The sequence below is a fragment of the Electrona antarctica genome (assembly GCF_951216825.1).
Source record: "Electrona antarctica genome assembly, chromosome: 3".
In the NCBI taxonomy this organism is placed as follows: domain Eukaryota; kingdom Metazoa; phylum Chordata; class Actinopteri; order Myctophiformes; family Myctophidae; genus Electrona; species Electrona antarctica.
In genome coordinates, this window is record NC_136808.1 from 51345020 (window position 1) to 51358421 (window position 13402).

At 39.6% G+C, this 13402-nt stretch overlaps 2 protein-coding genes across 5 annotated transcripts in view; one reads left to right on the plus strand and one right to left on the minus strand.

Annotated features, from left to right (window-relative positions):
• tead1b (TEA domain family member 1b) overlaps window positions 1–5995 on the plus strand; it is an 89957-nt gene extending 83962 nt beyond the window's left edge. For all 4 annotated transcript variants that reach the window (XM_079497253.1, XM_079497255.1, XM_079497256.1 and 1 more), the window contains 3 exons: window positions 2582–2722; window positions 3581–3733; window positions 4968–5995. In XM_079497253.1, the coding sequence (XP_079353379.1) occupies window positions 2582–2722; window positions 3581–3733; window positions 4968–5081 (408 nt within the window). In that variant the 3' untranslated portion in view covers window positions 5082–5995. The remainder of the gene's footprint in view (window positions 1–2581; window positions 2723–3580; window positions 3734–4967) is intronic.
• A 4675-nt stretch (window positions 5996–10670) lies between these two features.
• On the minus strand, window positions 10671–11838 carry LOC306920126 (large ribosomal subunit protein uL16-like). The gene has a single exon (XM_079496754.1). It carries the CDS (start codon window positions 11680–11682, stop codon window positions 11032–11034), a length of 651 nt encoding a protein of 216 aa, XP_079352880.1. The 5' UTR covers window positions 11683–11838; the 3' UTR covers window positions 10671–11031.
• Between the last annotated feature and the right edge of the window lie 1564 nt (window positions 11839–13402).

A 13402-nucleotide genomic window follows, 5' to 3' on the forward strand; every position in this document is an offset into this window, starting at 1 on the left:
GGCCCACAGATTGAGAACCCCTGGTCTAAACAAAGAACACTGCACTCTTCCCTGCTATTTTTAGAGAGAAGAATTTCTGGAGAACTCGTGATCAAAGCACTCTCTAATTCTGTGTAATATCTCGAGACAATAGATTGACCCGGTTGCAGTCCCATTGGCTGTTTAAACATTACATGTATTTTCTCCCCGATGCAAAATGCTAACTAGCGGCAGTCAACAAAGTGGGGCTGTATGCACTTGGACTAAGTCCCTTTAAATTCCTTTTGAAGTGACCGACCAATCTAAATTTCAAATGGGAGGCAGAATCTGCACAATAATGAAAGTACAACTGCTTTGCGTAATGAAGGAGGAGAATGTTGTAGAAGGATGTGTCCCTTTTTGTGTCCATAATGAACACCGTGTTCTGGGCATAGAAAGGCTGCCCTCTGGGAGCAGACACTTTTCATGAGCACAAATCAGGCTTTTAACATGACTTCATTTTATCCTCCTCAGAATCTCGTTTACAAAAATGGCTACATTTACATGCTATTTAAAAATGTGCCAGCCATGTTCTAATGTAATATTAGAGCTTCATGGATGGCTTAGACTTGTAGCTAATACATTTTAGTAATAGCATCTTTTTTTTCAAACACTATTCAAATATATGAAACAATAATGGCACCAGATGCGAATTGACAATTTATCTTGGAGGGATATTAATAAAAGTTATTATGCCAAAGCAGTTGATGCTATTTTTATATGTACACCTGCTCCATTTCTCTAGCAAACATTTCCTGTCACTAGAGGGCAGTGTGGCCACGTGGCCATTTTATTCAAACAAGTACTGTTCCAGCATTGCTGTAGCTGTAACCCTGGGATAAGATAAATAGATGCACATTTTCATATTATCACTGTCAGGTGGAATCCTTGCATGTTGAAAAATGTTACTTGAAGCTATGTTTCTATCCACAAGCACTTGTTAATACTTTTCCTCGGTTCAATATTATAAAACCCACAGACAGACGTAGCCAATTTCACACAATATCATTATTCTTTACAAACAAAAAAACATTTTTACAGCAAAAAACAGCAGATATACTTCCCACATTAGGACATGTTGTGAACTTGTAGATTGTCAGTTTTTACTACTTTTGTGTGGCACTGTAGTATGACGAAGTAGGGCATTCATTTATTAGCCTGGCTAATAAGCCAGACCGAATCAGCCGTTGGCAAAAAAAATTGCCTGCCGGCGGATTACGGTCTGGAGAGGCTCAATTGTACGCCCATTTCCTACACCAGAGAACTGGTGTGGCCAATCGGGACACGGTATGCAATATGGGCGGGCTTTGGTACATTGACGTTCAATGCTTGAGACCTTTGACTGACAGTAGCTCTGACCAATTGTGTCAAAGAGAAAATGTTTGAACCCACCCCCCGGGAAACAAGATCCATACACAGCATCTCCAGACTCAAATACCACACGAAAGTGTGATTTGAGTCTGGCTTATTAGCCAGGCTATTCATTTACAGGGAGAAATATGGAGATGAGGTTTCTGCCCCCACAGCAATAATATCTTAATCAGTCACAAATTAACCCTGTTTGGTATTGTTGTTCAGCACATGGTGAACGAAAGGGCTACAGTGTGGAACACCCTACCAACAGTCATTAAGACATACGAATCCCTTGACTCCTTCAAAACCGCTCTCAAAGGGCACCTACGGACGGCTGCAATTCGAAACTGGCCTCCGTAAAATCTAAATCCCGCCCACCCCCTTTTCCCCTCACTGTATATGTTTCTTTTCCCTTTTTACCTCCATTATGATGAATTCCTGTTCTGTTCTTTGACTATATAGAAGTGTCTATTTGTACGTCTCTAAATGTTTTGATGAATTGAACAAGGTGGACCCTCTTGTAAACAAGTGTAATGCTTAATTGGGTCGTCCACTCACAGTTAACAGTCTTTGTATTGAGTTTGTGCTTGAAATGTACTGTAATTCTGCAAACTGTTAATAAATATTTCAATCAATCAATCAATCAATCATATCTAGATGATCTAGAAGATCTTCATTCCGTTTTTTTCAGGACTACATCCGCCCAATTCACCATTAAGTACAGAGGACCTCATTTTTGGAACAAATTACCGCCTCACATCAGAGACTGTACTAGCATGAGTACTTTCAAGAAACAATTACAGCAGTTTTTATTATCAAGCTTGGGCAACATGCCCTAGTCACCCTGATCTTTATTATAATTATTAATGTTACTACCTGTTTCATTTCTTGTTATTGTTATTGTTATTGTTACTATTATTATTATTATTATTGTTAATATTATTAATATCATCATTATGTATTTTCATTAATGTTTTAATTTTATTATAACTAGCTTAAGCTCCCTTGGCAGCTTTAAGGAAGACCACTCGATAAGCCCTTCTGGGTTTTTTTGGTCCTTCCGGCACATTTTCTTTTCTGATTTTTTATTTTTTATTTTTATACAAATGTATTTCATTCCATTTGTAATTTCCTTTGTTTTTCTTTTAATGTACATTACGTGCAAATAAAACTAAACTAAACTAAACTATCAATCTCCTCTGGTTCCCAGGCGGACTTGAATTGCAACATCGTGGATGACACGGGAGCGTTCTATGGAGTGACCAGCCAGTACGAGAGCTCTGAGAACATGACCATAACCTGCTCTACAAAGGTGTGCTCCTTTGGCAAGCAGGTGGTCGAAAAGGTGGAAGTAAGTACTTCATGTTTTTACCTGTTGAGACTGTTCTGTGAACGGACCATAATCATTCACACGGCAGCCATTTTCCCCGCATACATGTACTTACATATACAGTACATGTACATGTACTACATACATGTACTTACATATACAGTACATGTACTACATACATGTACTTACATATACAGTACATGTACTACATACATGTACTTACATATACAGTACATGTACATGTAGGCCTACTACATACATGTACACATACTTGGGGTGGTGAGAACCCCCGCCCCCTTAAGTATGAAGTTAGCAAAATGACCACCATGTGAATAGAGCGTCGCAGTCCCGCCCCCTACCATGGACCAGGAAATGAATCCCAATGCATTTTCCTCATAGACATTTCTTAAAGTATTTATTTAAAGACGGTTACGCCGCGGACAAAGCCAACTCAAGTCGTGACAACTCATGACAACACAAACAATATTTTGGACCAAACAAATAATTACAAAGAAGAAAAACAACTAAAAAAGTGTTGTAACCTGCCGTTTTTTTCTTCTTTCTAATTATTTTTTCGGCCCCAAAAATCGTGTTTGTTGTCATGATTTGTCACGACTCGAGTTGGCTTTGTCCGCGGCGTAAACGTCTTTAAATAAATACTTTCTGAAATGTCTATGAGGAAAATGAACGGAGAATCATTTCCTGGTCCATGGTAGGGGGCGGGACTGCGACGCTCTATAGGGTCAATAACTGCCAACACTAGAACAACCATGAATCGGGTTGGTTATAATAATTGGCAATTAGCTTTTAACATGTTTTCTTTTTCTTTTTTCTTTTTTCATATTCTGTTTTGTCTTCTTATTCTTTCCCTTTCTGTAGACTGAATATGCACGGTTCGAGAATGGCCGTTTTGTCTACAGGATAAGCCGGTCGCCCATGTGCGAATACATGATCAACTTCATCCATAAACTAAAACACCTGCCCGAGAAATACATGATGAACAGTGTGCTGGAGAACTTCACTATCTTATTGGTAATCGCTACGCTTGTGTGGTCCATCACACTCACACACACACACTCTTCCCTCCATCAGCCTCCTGCACCGAACCTCACTTGTCTACTAAGTGGGCCAGGACCCTCTCTCCAGAACCATCATTATTTCTGTCTACTTCTTCAGGGTGGATTGCTGGGCCCTGGTGGCTGTAGCTGCTTTTAAAAAAATAGGGGGGGTATGTTACTGGCGGCCAGATGAGTTCCTCTCCTTGGTCCTGCATTCCTCACATTCCACAAGGGATGGAAGTCAGTGCCAGGAGCCTCATTATCTACAGGGGAGGAGGCAGACATAGAGGGAGGGTAAGAGGGGGCGGGAACCCCTGTTATTAGCCATCGCATGGGGGCTCAAAGTCTCATTCTCTGCTGCCGAAAGGGCGGCAGGGAGAAGCAGAATGTCCCTTTTCTCTAAATCATATGTGGGTATGTGTGCTTCTCAAAATAGTGCCTAGGCTTTTGTTCAGTTGCTTTGTCTTTTTTTTTTCCTTTACCCCTCGAGATTCTTCGGATTTTTCCCAATCAGTCATGTTGCACTGCCCTCTGATTGACACCCTGTGTGAGATGTGTGTATCACATCGGGATGTCTGTTAATCCTGAGCCTGAATGCACTCCAAAAATACTCACGCACTGAACATATCTACAAACTCACAACGTGTCGCACTGCGATGGGTGGTGAGCTTGTAGATCAGCTATTTTCTGTGCACGCCAGTGTTGCACGACTACATGCAAATTAGACATTACAACACTTATTTTGTGCAACGGGCAACGGAGTTGACACTAGGGTTGTGCGATGACTTCCAATCAATAATCCAATCAATGAACAATTTCTTATTTTATTTTATTTTATTTATTTATTTATTTATTTGTTTATTTTGGGGCGGTAGCAGATCTACAAGCAATGCGCCGTGATGCCACACGTTATGAGCTTGTAGATCCGCTATCTTCACAATTTTTGCACACCAGCATTCTGCAACAAAGTTTAATACATGGCTTAATTGGATGATCAGTAGTCAATTATAATCTATTTTCTTTTTTTGTATTGATTTGCTGATGTAATAATAATTAAAAAAATAAAAATTATATATATATATATATATATATATATATATATATATATAAACCTATGGACAAGATTAAGTCAGTTATTGCTTCTAAATAATTAATTTTCTGTTCTGCCCAGCTCTAGTTGACACGCAATCTGTCTCTTTACCTTCCAGGTGGTGACAAACAGGGACACCCAGGAGACGTTGCTATGTATGGCGTGTGTCTTTGAAGTGTCAAACAGTGAGCACGGAGCCCAGCATCATATCTACCGACTCGTAAAGGAATGAACACCTGAGACCCCCCCCCCCCGATCACCCCTTTTCATAGACTTTACCAACCTCAAAACAAGTGGCAGTGCCTCTAGCTTAAAAATCACGTATGCGATGCTTTTTCATCATCATCTTTTTTTTTTTTTTTTTTTTGCTGAAGTCAGTTGTTATGGGTTATTTTGTGTTTTTGTTTTAATGGATGTGTACAGTATGTTTTTTGACTGCAGCTGTGAATTGCGGTACAGTTGTTTTATTGTTTTAATACGGGAGTAATTTCTCATTTAAAATATGTAGAGTGGATCTCTGTAGGATATACAGTACATGTGGCTGTATACATTGGTGAAGATTAATTTGGTAAACATAAATATATATGTGTTGACGTTTTCTGCTTTATGTAAGAGGGAAAAAAATTATGTTGGCCCTTTTCCCCGTTGGCTGACATGGTCTATGTGTGTAATGTGTATGAGTGTATTTTGTATGTAGTGGATCATTTGTGAGTATACATGCTGTAGATATAAAACATACACACACAGCCAATGGACTTTCCAAAGAAAATATAACACAACACTAAGATGTTATAGTGATCATCACTATTGCAAAAATATAAAAATAAAAAAAATCAGGAACATACCAAGCCCTGTTGAAGCACTCCACGTCTTCAGTCTAACTTATACTTATATAACAGAGTTACTCACTAGCTACAGTAGGCTATGTGATGTGATGTGAACAACACATACATACATTAGCCATTGAACACTAACAACAGAAGGATTGCACTGTGAAAGTACTACAGATTGTAGTTTTACCTGCATCTTTTTTTCTTTTTTTAGAAAGAATCATGTTGCATTATGGGAAGACCTGTTACACATCCCTGCACTGCAAAATGAGTCTCTCTCCTGTTATGTGACAAATGATTTAGAACAGCGATTCCTAACCTGTGGCCCAGGGGCCCCAAATAATTGGGAAATTTTAATGACAATATAACATTAACCCATTTTGGGCGGGAACCCCTTTTGGTGTTTCAAGCATTCTGTTATACTTTAGCTATTGAAAAATAGCAGATCTACAAGCTCATAGCGCGCCACCGAGTGGCGCGCTATGAACTTGTAGGTCTGCTATTTTTTTTTAATCGTAAAAATGCGGCACAAATCTTTTTTTTTTACGTCAGGCCTAAATGGGTTAATATTAAAATATAATGCAAAAAAAAGTATTTCTTCTTTAAAACCTTGGGGGAAAAAAATGAGTTTTCATTGTAATACTGATAAATAGGATAAGTATATAATGTTAGCTCCATTGATCCAACCCGGAACGCATAAGATTGATTGATCATTCTGACGTGGTCAGATGGGTGGGCCGCAAAACGCTTTAGAGGTTTTCCATTGGGGGCCTTTGATCCAGCACAGGTTGGGAACCACTGGGCTAGAACATTGTTTAGATGTTTATAGTGAAAGCACTATTTAAACTGCTCTGATTGGACTGTCAGCACGTCCAATCAGAGTAGTTTAAATAGTGAAAGCACTATTTAAACTGCTCTGATTGGACTGGTCAGCTCGTCCAAAGCACTTTGTTTTCCTTTTCTTGGACATGCCTTAGTGATACAGTTGGAGGCCATCGATATTGTCCTTTTCTTTTTGCTGAGGTTTGCGTGATCTGCGCAAAAGGACAGTTAACCCATTTTGGGCGGGAACCCCTTTTGGTGTTTTAAACATTGTTATAATTTAGCTATTGAAAAATAGCAGATCTACAAGCTCATAGCGCGCCACCGAGTGGCGCGCTACGAGCTTGTAGGTCTGCTATTTTTGAAAAATCGTGAAAATATTTATTTCAGAAAACTGGAGGATTTAGAAGGATTTTTTAAAATGTTGAGGTCAGGCCTAAATGGGTCAAATGATAAGGGACAATATCGGTGGCACCCAACTGTAACTTAACTTTTTATTTCTTTTAGATCTGTGGTTTTTAGAATATAATACATACATCATGAGACGATACATCACGTGTAGACAGCAGGCCTTGCTCAGTATGCAGTGGCGTTGAATGCCCCTGAATGATGCATTCTTCAATCTCAGATCCCCCCCCTTGCCCCGCCACCCCTCTGGTCATCGCAGTGTAATTTGTTAAAAAAAAAAAAAAGTCCAAGCCAGAGTTTTTGCTGCCTTTATGTTAAAGCCTGAGTTAAGGTCTTTACACACCGGGGAACGACGAATAACTAATACGAATATCGTGTGTGAGTATTTCGCATTATAACTTTTCATATTTCTGATCCCTCATTCATACAGGTTGATGCAAATGTAGCCTATTCCTGTAATTCCGGTGAAAAGTCGACCTTGTTCCAAATGTAAAACGCTCTATTGCCGTATAATATTGTTCTGTGTGTATCTAATCATGACACAAACAACAGTTTTAAAGATAAGAAATATATTTTTTTTTCCCTTTTTTTAAATTATTATTATTATTATTACAATTATTATTATTATTATTCATTATTCAGATTAATTAATCAAACGAGATACAAAAAAACACTTCCTGGTGTGTAAGGACCTTAATATTTCATTGCGAGTGTGTGTTGTGCACCGCAAAAGAGGATTTACACGATTGTAGATCTGCTATTTCCGGTAGCGACTCCGGCAAGCAACGATGGATATATCAGGCTTAACACTGCCCTGTCTTTCTGTGGCCTACACCAGTTCCAAGCCTTAAGCATTATATATTGTTTTATAGTTTATGTGAATAACAAAAGCTGCCACTAAAGCTGTGATCTCCTTGCTGGAAGACCGATGATATGTTTGCATTGTGTAAGAAGTTCACAATACAATCTGCCAAAGTGTACAGTGCCTTAGAGTATAATGTAACATTAACCCATGTTTTCTTTTCCAAGTCTAAAATCAGTTGCATTGAGAGAACAGAAAAAATAAGTTTTAAAAAAAAACTCACCAATGTATGACTTGTTACATTTGACCACATCTGTGATACATCAGTGTTCATTTTGACTTTGCACAATCCTTCAAGTACACTCTTGTCAAAAGGATTACGTCATGACTACGTACTACATCTTTGTCGGGTGTCCCTTGTCAAAGAGGTTGTGTGACAAAGTATGAATTACCTTTTGCTTTTACATGGTACACACTTAGAAATATGGGATTCTGCTGAACTAGATTATCAACCACAGAACTCCTAAACACATCTAAGGGACATAATACATTGAATCATACAGACTAATGTTTTTAGCCCTAACTCTTGACAGTGCTAATCTGTTTTTCTAAAAGAGTGTACAGTACAAGAACTGACTTTGCCTTTCTTATCATAAAAAGACCAAAAATACAGAGATTCACTGCATCTCTTGTCCTGCACTGTAGCAAGAAAGTGCCTTTGGGTTTAAATTTCCAGCTTCAAAACAGAAAATTATAAATTGCATGTTGCTAGACCAAAAACGTTGACATACGTGAAACTAATCACCACATTGCCTTTTATGAAGGTCTGTAATGTTGGCAGGGTTACTGGTCTGGTTACTGGTCTGGTTACTGGTTACTGGTCTGGTTACTGGTCAAATAAATTATACATGTTGCTTTTTACTGCAGTATAATTTAATGTTGCGAATGAATACAGTATTGAAAGAAAACCTATTTCTTTGTTTTACATCAAAGTCTGAAAGACCTGTTGGCATGTTGTATGTACAGCCACACTGACTACAAGCAAGATGTTGACTCATCTGGGCTGAAAGAAATCATTGCTTGGAGCAAATTCATATACTTGTGTTTGTGTGTGTGTGTGTGTGTGTGTGTGTGTGTGTGTGTGTGTGTGTGTGTGTGTGTGTGTGTGTGTGTGTGTGTGTGTGTGTGTGTGTGTGTGTGTGTGTGTGTGTGTGTGTGTGTGTGTGTATATATAAAATGTAGACTGGATAAGGCATCACTTAATAATGTTAACTTAATCTGCCTAATTTGTTTCTCACTTCAAATATACAGTTTAACTTATTTTAATGAAGTGTTTTGCTTTTTGCTCTTGTACTACAACCTACTTTATGAAATTAGACCTTACGTGTGAAAGTACAATTTATCATACTCCCCCTTAAGCTGGTCAACAAAGCATATCAAGCCCTTTAGATTTCCAGGTTCAAGGAATTGATGTCATTCTCAGAGCTACTGTAGAAAAGCTGCTAGACTGTGTTAGGCCCCATAGACTGTGTGAGGCCCCATAGACTGTGTGAGGCCCCATAGACTGTGTGAGGCCCATAGACTGTGTGAGGCCCCATAGTAAAATCATCAGTTTTCATTTAACCCATTAAGACCCAAAATCGGTAGGATATAGTTCTCACATTTTCCAGATTAAAAAAAATGAAAATAGAAAACAAAACAGATTTACAAGCTCGCAGCGCTGCACAAAGTGATGTGCTGTAAGCTTGTATATCTGTTATTTTTGAATAGCCAACACAAACATCTAAAATGACACCGATGCTTTCACGGTTTTAATGGGTTCGCTCTCAGTTAAATTAACACTGAGGACTTTACTGTGCATAGAGGCTTAATGTATACGTGTCACCTTCAAGGCTACTCAATACTTTAATAGGCATACCATATATATATCTATACTATAGATATATATATATATATATATATATATATAATTATTTTTTATGTTTTGTTTTGTATACCCCGTGTACCTGGTTCACATTTATTGACTTAGTGAAATGTTCCTGTTTTATTATTGTATTTGTATACAATTGTACTTGGTTTTGTGATGACATTGTCTGTATTGCAAGTCCAAGAGGATGTTACTGCTAGACTGCTGGTACATTTCAACATGTAACTCTGTAACAATCCTGGGACAAGTAATCTGATGTCATTGTTTTCACTTCATGACTGGGACTGTTTGAATACGAAACAATTTCGACAAAACAGCTGAGTCAAGGAATAGTGAGAGACATTATACCAGCAGTTTAGCTCTTTTTGTTATTTGTAATTTTGTCTATATGTAGGTACTGGTACCTTAAAGCCTGACTTATACTTTGTTGTATACAACGGAGTATAAATTAAGCATATTTTGTTTTTGTTACAATTTTTCAGATGTTGGCTTTAAAGTTTAAAGAGACCTTTCACATAGCTCATATAGTGTGTCATGCTATTGAGTTTCGTGTGCAGATTTCTTTTTGTGTAAAAAAAAGGTGCTTTTGTAAAAACAAAGTTATATCCTAGCTTTTCTTGGTACAGAGGTGTGATATCTTTTCATATCCATAAGGACAGTAAAGTCTGGGAGCAAAGGGAGAAAAAAAGAAGCTCTTCTATGTGTATGTGTTACTGGAACTTACTGCATATTGTTTTGGCTTCGTAACATGATGATGCCTTCTTGATAATAGTAGGTATTTTGTAGCTTTCTAGATACTTTGTAGGTATGCAATATTGAAGTTTAATAAATCTGGAAAATACTGTTTACTTTTTTGTGGTCTTTTCATGATATAAAGAAGACAGATGCAAAGCAAAGCAAAGATTAAACGAATGTTTAATTTACACAGCTACATACAGAGATGTAATGAAAATGAGGTGTTAAAAAGGTCTGACTGAATATAATGGCAAATGGACAATGAAGCATAAATTATAGGTTCCTTGAGGTGTCTATTACAACGACTAACTAAAGCCTAATGACAAATGGACACTGAAGCTTTATCGATTGTGTTTACACTATATGAACAGTAGGTGGAGCCATTCACTCATCTTAGCCTATTTTCCCTGCTAAAAAAAAGAAAGAAAAGAAAAACAGCTAATGATGGTTGCTGGTTAGGCTTGTTGGTTTGTCAGAATGTCAGCATTGGTCAGCTGGTCGGCCATGCAGCTGGCTGGATAATAATAAATAAATAATAAATAATAAAAATAAATAATAAAACTTTATTTGTATAGCACCTTTCATGACATGAAATGCAGCTCAAAGTGCTTTAAATGGTGCATTTACAGAGCATCTTTGTGAGAATCTTTGTAGAGCTCTACTTCTTGGCATGCACGGCCTTCCAGCGAGCCAGAGGGCCCGAGTTGGAGATATACTTGACGCCGCAGCCGTCGGGAACCACACGCTTCTCGGCCAACATCCCGTCGAAGTCGGACGCGTTGAACTTGGTGAAGCCGTACTTCTTGGAGATGTGGATCTTCTGGCGTCCGGGGAACTTGAACTTGGCCCTGCGCAGGGCCTCGATCACGTGCTCCCGGTTCCCCGCCTTGGTGCGCACGGACATGATCACTTGACCGATGCGCACGCGGGCCACTGTGCCCAGGGGCTTTCCGAAGGCGCCACGCATGCCCGTCTGGAGCCTGTCGGCGCCGGCGCACGACAGCATCTTGTTGATGCGGACGACGTGGAAGGGGTGCACGCGAATGCGGATGTGGAATCCGTCCTTGCCGCAGGTCTTCACCATGTACTTGTTGGCGCAGATGCGCGCCGCCTCCAGCGCCTCCGACGACAGCTGCTCGTACTCGTCGGAGACCATGTGGGCGCATAGCGGGAACTCCTCCACATTGGCCTTCTTCCGGCCCAGGTCGAAGATCCGGATCTTGGGGTCGGGGACGCCCCGGCAGAAGCGGGACTTGGGGTAAGGCTTGTTCTTGCAGTACCTGTAGCAGCGGGCTGGTCGGCGACCCATGACTAAGATTTACAGTACTCACTTAAGAGGAGCAAGACAGATGGTTTGATGTAAATTCAGTTTATATTTATAGTTTATGTTTATATATGGTGTATGGGTAATGCTGATGCTGAAGTCCTTTGCCCATATATGGAGATCCCCGATGTCATCAGTATATGTTACCGATCTGTGACAAACGAGGAACAGGACACGTTATTTAGTGTTGCTTGGCTCCGTCAGCAGCGGTTTATTACTGACTCAATATATATCAACATTCATTTGTATTCAATATCAAAATAATAACAACAGACATCTTACTTCACAATAGCTTCAAAAATACAATAAACCAAATAAATCAAAAATAAACTGTATCCTTCATAAAACCAAAAATAAAGTGCACAATGATAACCCTTTTGACATAATATCCAATCTGTATTCTTAAGGCTCATACATACTCCAGTTTTTATGATAGGTTATCACCGTTTTAGGTGATAGCTGATCATCACCGCGACTGACGTAATGGTGTACACCGCGGTGATAAGCTATCACCAAAAACTGGAGTAGCCTATGTATGAGCCTTTACTCTCAACATACAAACTTAATACTGTAGTCAGAACACTCAGATTCAATTTATCATAATACATTTCCTAAATCTAATACTCTTCTTCATTCACACCATTAGCTCAAATACACATTCAAAATAACACGTTTTCATTCAGCCACGCACGCACGCCACGTTAGCCCCATATGTGCCCTCTCCCTACGCTCATTCTGTAGCTCCGAGCTGAGGTCACACACTGGGCCCCTCCCACCCCGATCAGAAACGGCGCATGTTTCCACAAGGAACGATTCTTACCCTTTTCTAAACAATGAATCCAAAACGTGAAGGGGCAGAAGAGGTTTACACTAATTCAAACTTAGCAACGTCCAAGAAAATCCAACTTTAAACGGTTACACGAGCGTCACGGCGGCTGTTTAGCATGTTTTTCAAGGAAGTTGAAAAGCTTTAGCGCCTCCCCTGGTCGAAAATTTCCAACTGACTTCAGTTCACTCGACATGCACGCGCACACGCACGACTTCCTTGATAAACATGGAAGCGGCTGACTAAACCAACCGCTGTAACGCTCGTAACCGTTTAAACTCGGATTTTGTTGGACGTTGCTAAATTTGAATTAGTGTAAACCCTTTCTGCCCCTTCACGTTTTGGATTCATTGTTTAGAAAAGGGTAAGAATCGTTCCTTGTGGAAACATGCGCCGTTTCTGAACGGGGTGGGAGGGGCCCAGTGTGTGACCTCATCTCGGAGCCAGAGTAATGTAGTAAGAGTGGTGACACGCTTTGATCTCGCCGCAAAGCGGGTGACTATGGGCGGGTTCCAAACATTGCTCCTATGGCTGGAACTATTCCATTGAGATAGAATGAGCACTTCCGCATTCCATTGAGTGTCATTACTCTCTTTTATACTACTCTGCTCGGAGCTACAGAATGAGCGTAGGGAGAGGGCACATATGGGGCTAACGCCACGTGTGCTGTCTTTGTGGTAACACCGGCAGCAGCCATTATTCAACTCAATCAATGAATCAACACGATAAAACTACTGGTCCAAACTCACTTCAAGTACACTCAAAACGTTACTAAACATGTCACTGACAGTTCACAGTAGTTTCAACATCATTAGGAATGTTTAGATATGGTTTTCATACCTTTTCAACGAGGAACAGGACACGTTGCGGTTTATTAAA

Coding starts and splice junctions, on each gene's coding strand:
- LOC306920126 (XM_079496754.1), bottom strand. CDS start 11,682: ATGGGTCGCCGACCAGCCCGCTGCTACAGGTACTGCAAGAACAAGCCT.